The sequence below is a fragment of the Alternaria ethzedia genome (genome assembly GCF_023757985.1).
Source record: "Alternaria ethzedia strain BMP 0044 chromosome Unknown scaffold_60, whole genome shotgun sequence".
In the NCBI taxonomy this organism is placed as follows: Eukaryota; Fungi; Ascomycota; class Dothideomycetes; order Pleosporales; family Pleosporaceae; genus Alternaria; species Alternaria ethzedia.
The window spans coordinates 37,855-51,585 of record NW_026056253.1 but is presented as its reverse complement, the minus strand read 5'-3'; the positions used below and the strand labels follow the sequence as shown (position 1 = coordinate 51,585).

Genomic DNA, 13,731 nt, shown 5'->3' with positions numbered 1-13,731 from the left:
GACCCTGACAACGGCAAAGTGGTAGGCATGTGCCTGGACTCGAGGTGCCATGTGCGTTGCGTGCCACTGTCAGGCCCCGTTAGAAACCGCGGCTGGATGACATGTCGTGCATTGGTGGCCGGAGGCCAGGCGCATTGATAAGGGGATGCAGTGGCCGCGCGCGAGACGGCGTCGAGCTTGCAACGGCTATGTCGGTACCTTTCTTGATGTGTTGTTGACTAGTCCTTGTTATTAAATTTATACGCTGGCAGTGTTGACTTATAGCGTCTGTTGCCCCTTTGTGGTACTCTTATATTGGTCTCAGCCTCAGAATTCGAGAGCCTCATAACGGCTATACGCGTACTGAAGAGATAGATCAAGACGCAAGCATGAATATCTTTCGTCGATCTATGAGCTTCGGCTCCTCACACTCATCACGTCCTTCGACTATCGACTCGGCATCCGATACCGCGAGCTCTCGAACGAGCATAGATTCAACCTTTGAAGAGTACGAGATTACAGACTCCCTGGCTACAATCAAACCATCACCACCGTCGCCGAAAGCTCCAGTACTCACTCTCCCACTCGAGCTGATCCAACAAGTCAATACATATCTCGACACTGCCTCCGCCGCAGCCTTCTGTCTATCCGGACGCTACATCTACTACGCTCTCGGCACTGAAGTCCTGTCTCGCCATGTTAAAGGAAGCAAGAATCGTTTTGAGAAGAGAAAGATTATCGAGGCGGTAGTGGAGCGCGCCTTTCCTGGTCATTGGTTTTGTGGCTGGTGTGACAAATTCCATGCCTGGGTCGCGGAAGACGGGCCAAAGAACCAGCAATACTCAAGAAAGAGAAGAGATTGTGCCGACTACAACAGCTACTTGGATGCTGGAGACGGCTACAAACTACGCTTTCATCACGTTCGACTTGCCATGAACCGCGCATCACGGGGAGACGAACACGGCATTCCCTTATCTGCGTTCACTTACGAGAAGAAAGACATGGCACGCATCTCCAGAACACCCGTTCCTACTAAACTCACCGTGTCCGCCAGGATCGTCAACGGCCGATTCCTGTTGCACAGTTCTTATGCCATTGTATTGCCCGCTTTTACGACGCGTAATCGCAACCTTCTGAAGTCGCTCTGGCCCTTACTCCCACATATCGTCACAGGCCACCGCGATACTCCAAATGGCCACACGGGTATCATGGCCGCCATCGACAATGTCATCCGCCGAGGCTGGAAGTACCAGTTCACGCAGAACTGCTCCACTTGCGCGACGGATTGGAGCGTGACCAGCCAAGACTTCTCGCATGCTACAGGCGGACAGGTCAGGTTGGTGGTGCAGAGCTGGCGGGATCTGGGTACGGGAAGGACGCCGTTCGAGACAGGATGGAGAGCGCATGGCGTAGGAAGCTGTGCTGAGGGTAGTGGGGCCAACACTTGTCTCGTGAGACTTACCAGCCGACCTGCGGGATCTGTCAGACGTGCGTTTGAGGCTGCGGAGGTGGAAGATGGGTCGAAAGAGGCTACTCACCCTGGGGTTGTGGCGGCTAGCAGCGCACCCAAGTCGCGAATCTATCGGTCCTTCATGAGGAGGAATACTTCTGAAGAAGGACCCGATGAGATCAGACGGTCCAGTGCAAGACCGAGGTATTGGCGGACGAGAGAAGAGAACGAAGCGGTGGCTCGGAAGTACGCTGAAGACACACGAGATGTTGCGAGGGATGTTGCTGAAGAGTTGATTCGGTTAGATGCTCGTCATGGGCATGGAATTTTCTAGACGTTCTTCTGGGTTTCCAGGCCTATTTAGCATTCTTTGAGTACCTGCAGCCGCTTTTCATTGCAAGGATGGTACTGAGTACAAGGCGTGGGTTTAGATATAGACATTTTGGAGTTGGGCAATATACCACATACCAGGCGATATGCCTACACCATGGAAGAATCTTGACTAGATGGACTGAACAGAAAGAGGCTCGTAAAGAAGGAAAATAGTTCGAGTGATTACTTCCATATGTCTCGACCTCGGAAGGTGCGGGGGATACGCTAGCCTTCTTGAGGTCTAGGCCTTTGGACCCTTCTAAGCTGGAGGTTCCTGCCGACTTTGGGGGCTGTCCAACCTCCAAACAATATCGCAACCTATCTCCTTACTTACTAGATAGATACTTCTCACTTGCGATACACGTCGGAATACGGTACGTAGGTGACAACATACGAAAGGCTCAAGTCTTTGAGCTTCCAGAAGACCATGAAGACTACCGAGGTATGCGGCCAATCTATGCTTCAGGGGCTACGTATCTCACTCTCGGTTTCAAGCAGAGTGATGCAGATTCGGTACCAGCAAAGCATGTCCACTGAACTGCGCGTTTCGTGTCCCTGGGCCGTGTTGTGAGGTCACGCTGTCACGATGATTGCGGCTCAATGTGTTATACCCGGTCGCAGTATATGACAGCGCACCTGATTCGCTAAGCCCTGGAAAACTGGCCGCCCACCTGGATTGAAACCCCATGGACCTGTGATCGTCGAATACTGGTGCGGAGTTCATATCGAGAGGCCGAAACGTATATTGCACGTTGCTGGAAGATTAGGCTGAATCTCGGACGTCATGCACAACAAACCAGCTGGGAAAACAGCATCTGCATCTTTGGCTGTGCAACGCTACTTGGAGACTTTCCATAACCCACAATTCAAACGACGCGTTGATGGTCTGTCACAAGCTTTGCTTGCCAACGACCCAGCAGGCGGACAAATTCATGGCGAACCTTGGGATGTTCCGGTCTTGGCGAGCGGGCACCCCTGAACCTCAATCTATTCTGCACTAGCAGTTCGACCGAGAAATCCGGTCGATGCCACTCTGCTAAGGCTCAGGGCAACTTGATTAAGCTCTGAAATCCATAGCCAATTGTGGATGAGGGTCTCGTCCCGTCTGCTCCGGAAGCTTCGTTTTGCTTACAGGGTTCGGCGCTTCAACTCGGTACCTGCATTCCACCACGAAAGGACACCTGATGAAACTGCCTCAATGCTTCTCATGCGTTGCAACATAGGAATACAGACTCGCTAAACAGACGCTGTATATACCATTCGTACACTAGCCTGTCAAGCAACGCCAGTCATCATTGCTTACTACAACAGTGAGACTCGAGCAACAAAAGGAAGAGGGGCACAATGAAACCTACCTGACTGTGTCCTTGTGCCGCTTCTAGCGAAGTACGTATCTCAGTCTTCTTTCTTCTTATTGGATTTCACGCGCAAACCGTTACCCGGGAAAAGATCTGAGCCTCATGACCTCTGCTACAGATTAAGTGTGCCCCCCAGTCCGGAAAATCTTTCTAGAAAAGTCTCTCGTATATGCCCATGGATCATGGAAAAAGCAATCTATTCCTACCGGGTTTTGAGCTCACCGGGTGGAATTGCACAAAACAACGCGATATGGTCCTGAGCTGTACCCAAGGTACAACACACATTGGAATATACATCGTCGCCTATCTTCGTACTGTGAAAGCCAGCATGATGTATTCTCCTGGATGGTATGTGCACATGCGGTCACTCGTGACCCAGCCACGACACTGTATGCAAATATCAAGAACACAGCTACGAGTGCTGATCCACAGCTTTGCCTTCTCACATACGAGGCTGACCCATCATTGTCGAATGAGACGGAAGGCTAAGACTTGGCCACCAGTGAAGCCGACCGTTGATAGTACGTCTCCATATGCTCCTCCATTCGTCACTGCCTACACTATCTCTTTAAGGCAAAGATCCCGGGCGTGGTGGCGCACAGATCTCCGCAATACCCCGGACTACCCCACGATGCGGCGCAACAGGGCATACCTCATCTATCCTTCATTACTCTGGCACTCCTAGCGTTCTTTTGCGCTCCCGATGTTCCGTTCCTCTTACAGCATTGGTGAGAACAGCATAGAGGGACGTCAAGGGTGGAGATCTCCTGCACCTTGCAATAATCAACAGTCATATGGGTACTTCTGCAGAGTACTTTGATTAGTAGCCATGAGCTCAAGAATGTTGTATAAGAAGGTCAGCCCATCGCTCCAATACTTTCGACATCCAACAACATATCTTCACCCAAGAAGCCAAAATGTACAGGACACTCGCCCTCACCTCGCTCTCGCTCTTCGGAGCCGCCCGCGCTCAGCAGGCTGGCACATCGACAGCAGAGACACACCCCAAGTTGACATGGCAGACTTGCACTGGTACCGGTGGAAACAGCTGCACCACCAAGCAGGGTTCCATTACGCTCGATGCCAACTGGCGCTGGTCTCATGTCACCAATGGATACACCAACTGCTACGACGGCAACTCTTGGAACACGACCGCTTGCCCTGACGGCAGCACTTGCACCAAGAACTGCGCTATCGACGGTGCTGACTACTCTGGTACGTGAACATGTCTACGACACAACATGTGAAGCCCTTAGCTAACGATCTTAGGCACCTACGGTATCAAGACTAGCAGCAACTCTTTGAGCCTCCAGTTCGTCACCAAGGGTTCTTACGCTGCAAACATTGGTTCTCGCACCTACCTCATGGAGAGCGACACCAAGTACCAGATGTTCAACCTCATCGGCAAGGAGTTCACCTTCGATGTCGATGTCTCCAAGCTACCCTGCGGTCTGAACGGTGCTCTCTACTTTGTCGAGATGGCCGCCGACGGTGGCATCAACAAGGGCAACAACAAGGCCGGTGCCAAGTACGGAACCGGATACTGCGACTCGCAATGCCCCCACGACATCAAGTTCATCAACGGTGTAGCCAACGTTGAGGGCTGGAACCCGTCCGACGCCGACCCCAACGCCGGCTCCGGCAAAATCGGTGCCTGCTGCCCCGAGATGGACATCTGGGAGGCCAACTCCATCTCCACTGCCTACACTCCCCATCCCTGCAAGGGCACTGGTCTCCAGGAGTGCACCGACGAAGTCAGCTGCGGTGACGGCGACAACCGCTACGGCGGACTTTGCGACAAGGACGGCTGTGACTTCAACAGCTACCGCATGGGCGTCAAAGACTTCTACGGCCCCGGCATGACTCTCGACACCACCAAGAAGATGACCGTCGTCACCCAGTTCATCGGCTCCGGCTCCAGCCTCTCTGATATCAAGCGCTTCTACATCCAGGGCGGAAAGGTCTTCAAGAACTCCGACTCCGCTATCGAGGGCGTCTCCGGTAACTCCATCACCGAGTCCTTCTGTGAAGCGCAGAAGACCACTTTCGGTGACACAAACTCCTTCAAGACCCTCGGTGGCCTCAACGGAATGGGTGCTTCGCTTGCTCGCGGACACGTCCTCGTCATGTCCCTCTGGGACGACCATGCGGTCAACATGCTCTGGCTCGACTCTACCTACCCTACCGATGCCAGCCCTGACAAGCTTGGTGCTGCCCGTGGTACCTGCGCTACTGACTCTGGCAAGCCTGAGGATGTCGAGGCTAACTCGCCCGGCGCAACTGTCGTCTTCTCCAACATTAAGTTTGGCCCCATTGGCTCTACTTTCGCCCAGCCCGCATAAGCGCTCGATGGGAATGTTGGATAAGATGCTGGAAAGGGACTGGGGCTCGGTACTGTAAGAGCTCGTGGATTCCCTCCAGCTGTCCTCTCGTTTGGCTTCGCAACTGTATATACTTGTGGTGGATCTAGAAGTGTGCATATAGAGACAAATTGATTGCATTCGTTGTACTTGACGTATCTACCATGCTGTTCGCGTGTGTCGCCCCCTTGAATATCTAAAGCTCGGTCGCAAAGGCCTTCACTCGCTCCTTGACTTCATCAAAGCGCTTGTTGCCTTCCTCGATCGTCTGGTTCAATCCTGCCATGGCCCCATGAAGTTCTACCACCGAACGCTGAAGCTTCGATTTCTCAGCCACAAGAGTTGCAACCTTGTCTTTGGCAGTCAACGCTTCAGACTCCAGATCTTCGATAGATTCTATCCAGCCCGCTTTGTCTTGTCGCATAACGCTCATTTCCTCTCGCATTGCCTCGAACTCAGCAGCGTATTTGGCATGTGCCGCCTTTTCGAGTTGAACTTTAGTTTGGTCATGTTCGCGTTTGCGCTCTGCGAGTTTGTTGCGTAAGCTTGTGTTGTTGGTTTGTAGCTGCTTGTAGGCCTCGATGAAGGTAGCGAGGTCGTCGATATTCTGCGAGTATAGTGTCAGCGTGTTGCTCTACGAAGTAGTCGAGTCGTATGCGTAGTTACTGGTACGCTGCCATCCACTTCGCTCTCATCGCTCGTATCGCTCAAGCGAGCTTTTGCTGATTTCTTCTTCGCCATGCTCGTGGTCGATGGATTTGAGTAATCGTTTGGATCGTGATATCGAAAGTAAGTTCACTACAAATCGTTGTTGACAGAAGGTGGCTGCGCTAAACAAGTTGACGAAGAGGCAAACGCTCACATGAGCGGTGAAAGTGAGGGCATCGCTAAATTTCCGCGCACCTTTGCAGCTCACACCAGTCGAAAATGATCCAGTCAGCACTGTCATGTGTGACGATAGAAGCCACGAGTCGATGACCGATGACTAGTTACTCTACAGTCTAGGGATACCAATTTGAGTACCGACCCCTCGTAAGCTTTCTGTACTGATCCTCCACATCGCGCCCATGTTTCCATTGTTCCCGCTCCCGTCCGACTAATGCAGACAAACCCATATTCGTCGCCTGATATGTCTCGGAGAACAATGGAAAGTCGTTGCACGTAACAACTTCGATGCATCCTTGAGCACCAATAACAGCATGCTTTTTCGACCTCAACACCCTGTTCACACGAATGTTCTCGGAAACGCTGTCTTCGGTGTAATGTCGCTCGTTCTGTTCAAATTTCGGGTGAAGCATGGGTAGCGTGACGGTGACGTCGAGATTGGGACGAGTACTTAGTTGTGTGAGAAGAGGATCAAGGGTCGAGCGCTCGTTGACCACGACCCAGAATTGCGGCTCATTATGATCGAGCCACAAGTCCAGCTTCTTGAGAGCTTCGAAACGACTGAGAATGGAGCCTAAATCTTGCCAAAGCCGTGCTGGCTGCGTTGCTGGACCTATGTCTGAGGATGTAGGATAGTTGCCTGAGAGTCCCTCCACTGACTGGAAGAAAGCTAACGGAAGCTTGAGCGTGATACTCAGACGGCTAACATTCGATACCGGCATCTTGGCAAATTCGGAAGCGACTGGCATAGTTGCCTCCGAAGCTCTTGCCCAGTAATCGATGAGGTCCAGGTCGGAGACATGGATAGTCGAAGTACGAGCAAGCAGATCGTACACTTCATTACGACTAGTGGCGTGAGCACTTGACATGAAGCCTCCAAGTGTACTCACACGCCCTTGAAAATGTTCAAAATATCGGGAATGTCCGTACATTCAGTCAACAAGAAGTGTGACAACGAATTGTGTTCCTCGCACGACCAGTGCAGACCCCAGGTTGACTGTAGACGACGGGCATACACAGACGTGGGCACGCGAACTTGCCAAGTTTCGTCGGTGTATTCAATGTCGTAACTAGATACATCGCCACGGAAAGGGGCACCGCCCTGAATACAGGCCGATGCAAGAAGCGTGCCATTACGGAGGCGTACATGAACGTCGTTAGGCAGCAGGTATGAGTAAATCTGATGCCGGAGTTCTATAGGTAGGCGCAACAGTGCGCTTTGGCTTTGCGGCATCCTGGCGGGAGAGATCCCAGTATTGAGTCTGGCGTAATGGAGAACGGTAGTGATGGCTTGTAGGTGCGAAGAATGTGACGTGCCCTCCTGTGAGCTGCGGCACAGCGATGGCTAACCCGAAGCAGCTAGTGTTGGCCTGGGGGAAGGAAGGAGTGCCCCAGGGCATTTCTCAATCCCCAAGGAAGGTTGGTTCTTGAAAGAACAGCCTCAGGTTATGGTCGAAGTGAGGATGCTTCATATACGCGGACCTCAGCAGCCTCTGAGATTTGACAAGCATCGTCTACCACCTACACATAGCCACAGGCTGCGCAAGATCGTCAGCATCACACCACATACCCGCGGACATGCCAATCATAAACATCCATAACAAAAAAATACAATTGCCTACCCTCGGCTACTCAGCCATCATCGCATAGTCTATCGAGCGTCTAGCCCATCCAGATCCAAGCTCACAAAAGAAAATGGTGTCGCATCCTCGTCCCCACTAGCATATATACAGTTTCCGTGGTGTTGCTGTAAGACTTCCGCCCATGTCTAGAGTCTCGTTGACTTGCTGAAAGTGTCGTTTTACTCCTTCTTGACGGTGTCTGGGTCTGCGAGGATACCCTCGGCTTCGAGTCTTCGTCGCGCCTCCTCTAGGGCCCAGGTTTGGATGCTGGTGAACTGTTAGTCTCTGCTCGACCAATGCATTGCCGTTGCGCTCTTCCTCCCACTTCTTCGGGAGCTATGCCCATTGCCCATTCATGACCCCTCCCTCCTGGTCCACCTCTTCACCCATCCCGCACCATCCCCGTCCATCTCCCCCCAACAAAAAATTCGCACATACCTAGTATCCGGCTTGAAAGCGTAAGCCACAACGCCAAACGCACAGGCTCCTCCAAAGCCCCAGTACATGGCATTCTCCCACCCCTCCTTCTCATACTGCTCGCCGGGCTTGACGCCAAAGAGCCATCCGGACGGGGGATCGTAGCTGGGTCCGTGACCTGAGCGCTTCGTTTGTGACTGTGAGAAGGCTCGGCGGGGAGCTGCTGTGCGAGCCGAAGCGGTGAGGGCGGTGCGCGAGGCGCTGGTCGCGGCGCGGACGGAGTTCATCGTGGTCTGCAGGCGAGCGAATCGAGGGCTGAGGTAGGCGCAGAGTGGTGTGGTAGGTCCCGGCGTAGGGGCAGCGGGTTGTGATGGGGGCTGATAGGTGCTTGTTGTCTTGATGTTAAGGTGAGGTTCCGCGTTCCCTGCGATTGCTTGGCGTGGCGGCGGCTAGTGGCGCCGGAGCGAAGGAGCAATGAGACGTGGAACTGCTCAAGGGCTCACAGGGATTGGTGCCAAAAGCCAAATTGCAACAAAAAGACCAAGTTTCGTCTGAGGAGTGTATAATTACTGCATATGTAAAAGTGTAGTATTTCCCTCAATGACGAATATGTAGTGTACCATCAGTACCTAGGTAACTGATCTGTGGTATAGGATCCCGCAACGCCGATGCTATGCAGATAAACCATTTGAACGTAAAATAATCAAAGCATGCCTAGGCATAAGCAGGTGTGCGCTTCTCCTCCTCGGGACCTTCCATCTCATCATCTGGCTGATGAAAAGACATCCTCGCCATGCTCTGAGACGCCTCATCGACCTGTTTCTCCGTTCTGCCCGCGTCGACAGCCTCCTTCTGCCGTTGCTCCTCATCTACAGCTTCCCTCTCCTTGCGCTTCTTCTCCACTGCCTCAAGCTCCGCCAGTCTTGCAGCGGTCTTCTCCGCCTCTTCCTTCTCGCGCTTCTCGCGATCCGCCTTCTCAAGTGCTTCGAACTCGTCGTCAATCTCGCCCTCATCAAGAGGCTGGTCGGTCTCATTGATGATGTTTGTGATTTCTTCCGTGGTCGCCATTTGTTCGTTGACGGCATCGACAACACCCTGAACGCCTTCTGCACCGCCAACCTTCTCGTTGAGACCTTTGAGGGCCGCTGCACCAGCCCGCATGGCCTCTACAATTTCGACCTGATCGGCAGCCTGCTGTAGATCGGTGTAGACTTGCTCGAGCTGGAGGGCGACATCAGAACGTTGAGCGAGAGCGTTTTCGGCAAGCTTCTTGGAGCGCAGTGCAGCTTTGGCGCGGACCATCTGCTTCGCAACTACAGCTTCCCGTGCGGCCGCATCTGCCAAAGCAATCTTCTCCATCAATGGCGGTATCTGCGCATTGATATTCGCTAGTGTGTCGCGAAGATTGGCAATAGCGGCGTCTTCTTCTGTGACAGGCAGGGGGACAGCCTCATGTTCTGGCTTGAACTTGATTGTCTGATGGTTGTGAGATATCGCTTGCTTGTCTCGGGCGAGGAAGACGAGGAGTATATCGAGGTCGTTCGTCGTGAGTGGTGCAGTCGGATTTAGTATAGTCGCGAAACGTTTCAAGAAGTCTGTCTTCGACAGTACCCGGTCAGCCGTGGATACGTGCTCCTTCATCTTCTTGAGTATCTCGTCCGCAGCAACTTCGACATTCTTGACGACGACGAAGTTCCCGACCTCCATCTTGGCCGGCGCCCGTACCTGCCCCAGTACCCCAACCTGCCGCAAGCTCCACTGAAGCACCTGCCATGGCGAGGGTATCCACGATGTCTTGTATATGCTCTCTTTTGACGACATGAAGTCCTTCAGAGGTATCATCTCCTTCTTTTGTACTGCCTCATGGAATACAGCCGGTAGACAGGTGGGCTTGCCATACTGCGGGTGTTGTAGGGCTCGCGCGAGCTCCTCGGCGGCTCGTATGTTCAGAAGATCGTGGGTGGTGCCCTGCCTCGGGATGACGCCCGCCCGCGAGGCGTCGACGAGAGCTTTCGTCCATGCGGCGATGTTCGCATGGTAGCCTTCGGGGTTTATCTCGAGCTGTTGCCGAAAGTCTGCATAGAGCGATGCAAGGCGATGCTGGCTGTGCTAGTCAGCAATGCAGCCCTGGAGGGTGTCGCCGATATATGGGTGGACTCACTTCTTGAAGGCATCTTCATGTTGCAGAACGAAATCTAGCAGTTCACTCATGTCGCGCTCTGGCTCGGGTACCCACTGCGCCCTGTTGTGCTGGGAACGGAAGAGCGAGCGCTTCCGCTTATGACGACTAAGCGTGGGGTCGCTGCTATAGATGGAGACGTGGGGGCCGCCGCTGGGGACCAGGTCGCGCGAGGGCTTGCGTTTAAGCATGTGCGCAGTCAAAAACAGCCAAGGGAGCAATACGATGACATTAGACGGTATCAATTAGGGTCTAGTGCAGTGCCGGATTCTATACAATAGTCGACTATCGAGCCGTGCGGGTGCGTGCATGTTTGCTCACGCGACGCGTTGTTTCAAGATCCAAACTTGGACTAAGTGCCTGGCCTTCCTTCATGGTGGTTGCGCACAACTCCTCGGTTCAGGCCATTCCCTGTACTCCAAGCGATACTCCCAACTCTAATGTTGGGAGCTCTCTACAGGCTTACGAGCCGCCATGACGCTTAGATCGTCACTCTGTGTGAATAGGTAGCTGTAGCCATACAGTCCTTTTCGCGAAAGCTCATAGAAAGCCGACATCGCTATTATATCGTAAGAGAGCCCTCTGAACAGGCATGCGGTCGTTGGGCTGCCTAAGGGTCCAGTGCATCCTTAATTCACTTCCTAACTACATTGATGCCTGAGTCCTTCTTCTCCATGAACTGTCGCATCTCCTCAAGATCGTCCATATCGTCGTCACTATCTTGATCCTTGGGCTTTGTAGGTGGTTTCGCGGCAGGCGGTGCTTGGGGAGGGTTCTGTGGTGGTGGGTCGCGCATCTCTTTGGTCTCATCTTCCCATGCCTTCCTCTCTTCTTCATCGAGCTCGTCCCGCCTGTCCAGCCACCTCTCCTGTACATCGCGAGCGTCCATAGTCGCCCCGTTCTCGCGCATGGCCATTTGCCACACTGTGTCATTTGCGCCCTCTATTCCACCCATCGCGAAGCCACCTGCACGATCGATAGCCCGCAGTAGCGTCATCATGCTCTTCTTATCCTCAACCGCCAGTGTCTCGAAGCCTACCAGCGCAAAGTCCTCGACGAGTTCTACGATAGCTTTGTTCAGCGCGGAGAACTTTGAGGTCGGTTCGTCGTCGTCCGGATCCACGTCCTCGTTTGCGCCGGCTATGGTGGGGCCCGGAATGCCGGACGTCTGTTCGCGGTTGAGGTGCGGCAGTAGGTATTGTAGATCCTGGACTTCGGTGTAGTAGTCGAGATTGAAGGGAAGATTGGGGTAGTTGCGGAGGTTATCGATCTTGGTGAGAACATTCAGGTGAGGCAGGTCCATCTGCAGCATGCTGCGCAGGGCGAGCAGGAGGGAGGAAACGTAGAGCGACGGTCGCGAGAGGATGATCGAGTCGGTCAGGTGGACGACGACGAGCTGGCGCATGTTAGCCTCCAGTTGCAAGCCACGGGCGGTGGGCGAATACTCGATACCCAAGTTTTTGTAGGCGGAAGAAGATGTTGCGAAGCGAGCCGTGGTGTGTGAAGAGCTCGACCTGGCCGGGGCAGTCGAAGAGGATGTAGTCATCTCCTAGTTCCTTCAGGCTCTCTTCTAGCCAGTCGAAGTTGTGTTCCAGCTCCTCGAGTGCAAACAGAATACCTCCGTTCGGACCCAGAGTCTCTTGCTCCATGATCTCGTCTATCGTGACCAGGTCCCGAACGTCTACGGCGGGCTGGTACGAGGTGTGATCGTTGGCGGGGTCGAGGTTGACGACAGAGCACTTGCGCTCGATGGCGCCCATGAACTGCTGCATGCCATCGCAGTACGTCGACTTGCCCGAGCCCGGCGGGCCTATGACGAGCTGTGCAAAGGGCATCGTGGTTGGTGTAAGCGTGACGAGGAAGTTGCTGGGGAACTTTTGGAGGGGCGTTAGCGCAGATCCCAAATGTTTGGCTTGCGGACTCCCGCGTCCTCGAGCTTCACTCCAACGCGCAGCTTCCACAACGGGCCGCAACACACATCGCCAACATGTCAAGTAAGTTACCCTTAGCTCCTCATAACGAGTATATAGCGACACAGACTCAGACTAACCCAGTCAGGCCAATTCGAGCTTGCGCAAAACCCGACGGAGCCCATCTCGTCGGTCAAGTTCGCGACCAACAACCCAACACGCCTGCTCGTCTCCTCCTGGGACCGCCATGTCTACCTCTACGATACGCACGCTGAGCCCGGCGGCAAGCTGCTCCAGAAATTCGAACACCGCGCGCCCGTGCTAGACGTCTGCTTCGGACGCGACGACAACGAGGCCTTTTCCTGCGGGCTCGACTGGGAGGTACGGAGAATCGACCTCGAGACGGGCGCGCAGACCATCATGTCTACGCACTCGCAGGGGGTTCGCAACGTTCTCTACTCCGCCCCGCACAACCTCCTCATCTCCTCGTCATGGGACTCGACACTGCACCTCCACGACCTGTCGCAACCCGGCGACTTCTCTGCCATCCGCCTGCCTTCCAAGCCCTTTTCCCTCTCCGCCTCGCCCACCAAACTAGTCGTCGCCATGGCCAGCCGCGCAGTCAACATCTACGAGCTGGACAAGCTGGCAGAAGCTGCCAAGACAGGCGGCGGTGAGGAAGTGGGAGTGGAGCCGTGGCAGCAGCGGGAGAGCTCTATGAAGTACATGACACGCGCCGTGTCTTGCATGCCAAATGACGCAGGATACTCTAGCTCGAGCATCGAGGGGCGTGTAGCAGTAGAGTGGTTCGACCCATCTGAAGAGTCGCAGTCGCGCAAGTACGCGTTCAAGTGCCACCGTCAAAACGTCGATGGCCAGGATATCGTCTACCCGGTTCACGCGCTCGCATACCACCCAGTCCACGGCACTTTCGCGACAGGAGGTGGAGACGGCATAGTCGCTCTGTGGGATGCAGTAGCAAAGAGGAGGATAAGACAGTACCAGAAGTTCCCTGCTAGCGTCCAGACCATCGACTTCTCCAACGACGGCAAATACGTAGCCATTGGAGTGAGTCCAGGCTTCGAGGACGGCGTCGACGACGTACCTGACGGCGTGACCAAAGTCTTCATTAGAGAACTGAGTGCGACCGAGGCGTCCGGCAAGAAAAAATAGGCACGATGATGTATGTTCACGGCTGT

The 13,731-nt window shown here is 54.0% G+C and overlaps 7 protein-coding genes across 7 annotated transcripts; 3 read left to right on the top strand and 4 right to left on the bottom strand.

Moving 5' to 3' along the window:
• Positions 1–368: 368 nt before the first annotated feature.
• Positions 369–1,763, top strand: J4E87_010939 (uncharacterized protein; the record flags this gene model as incomplete). Its single annotated transcript, XM_049382507.1, has 1 exon — positions 369–1,763. One exon carries the CDS (start codon positions 369–371, stop codon positions 1,761–1,763), a length of 1,395 nt encoding a protein of 464 aa, XP_049227753.1.
• A 2,313-nt stretch (positions 1,764–4,076) lies between these two features.
• Positions 4,077–5,501, top strand: CEL1_2 (Esterase/lipase/thioesterase; the record flags this gene model as incomplete). The annotated part of the gene is made up of 2 exons (XM_049382506.1): positions 4,077–4,374; positions 4,429–5,501. The coding sequence occupies 2 exons, from the start codon at positions 4,077–4,079 to the stop codon at positions 5,499–5,501; spliced, it is 1,371 nt and encodes a 456-aa protein (XP_049227752.1).
• A 214-nt stretch (positions 5,502–5,715) lies between these two features.
• On the bottom strand, positions 5,716–7,126 carry J4E87_010937 (uncharacterized protein; the record flags this gene model as incomplete). Its single annotated transcript, XM_049382505.1, has 2 exons — positions 5,716–6,126; positions 6,689–7,126. 2 exons carry the CDS (start codon positions 7,124–7,126, stop codon positions 5,716–5,718), a joined length of 849 nt encoding a protein of 282 aa, XP_049227751.1.
• A 1,079-nt stretch (positions 7,127–8,205) lies between these two features.
• J4E87_010936 (uncharacterized protein) lies at positions 8,206–8,730 on the bottom strand (the record flags this gene model as incomplete). Its single annotated transcript, XM_049382504.1, has 2 exons — positions 8,206–8,293; positions 8,465–8,730. 2 exons carry the CDS (start codon positions 8,728–8,730, stop codon positions 8,206–8,208), a joined length of 354 nt encoding a protein of 117 aa, XP_049227750.1.
• A 427-nt stretch (positions 8,731–9,157) lies between these two features.
• Positions 9,158–10,813, bottom strand: J4E87_010935 (uncharacterized protein; the record flags this gene model as incomplete). Its single annotated transcript, XM_049382503.1, has 2 exons — positions 9,158–10,547; positions 10,605–10,813. 2 exons carry the CDS (start codon positions 10,811–10,813, stop codon positions 9,158–9,160), a joined length of 1,599 nt encoding a protein of 532 aa, XP_049227749.1.
• Positions 10,814–11,256: 443 nt separating this feature from the next.
• J4E87_010934 (uncharacterized protein) lies at positions 11,257–12,457 on the bottom strand (the record flags this gene model as incomplete). Its single annotated transcript, XM_049382502.1, has 2 exons — positions 11,257–12,018; positions 12,068–12,457. The coding sequence occupies 2 exons, from the start codon at positions 12,455–12,457 to the stop codon at positions 11,257–11,259; spliced, it is 1,152 nt and encodes a 383-aa protein (XP_049227748.1).
• A 152-nt stretch (positions 12,458–12,609) lies between these two features.
• Positions 12,610–13,705, top strand: J4E87_010933 (uncharacterized protein; the record flags this gene model as incomplete). Its single annotated transcript, XM_049382501.1, has 2 exons — positions 12,610–12,616; positions 12,681–13,705. The coding sequence occupies 2 exons, from the start codon at positions 12,610–12,612 to the stop codon at positions 13,703–13,705; spliced, it is 1,032 nt and encodes a 343-aa protein (XP_049227747.1).
• Between the last annotated feature and the right edge of the window lie 26 nt (positions 13,706–13,731).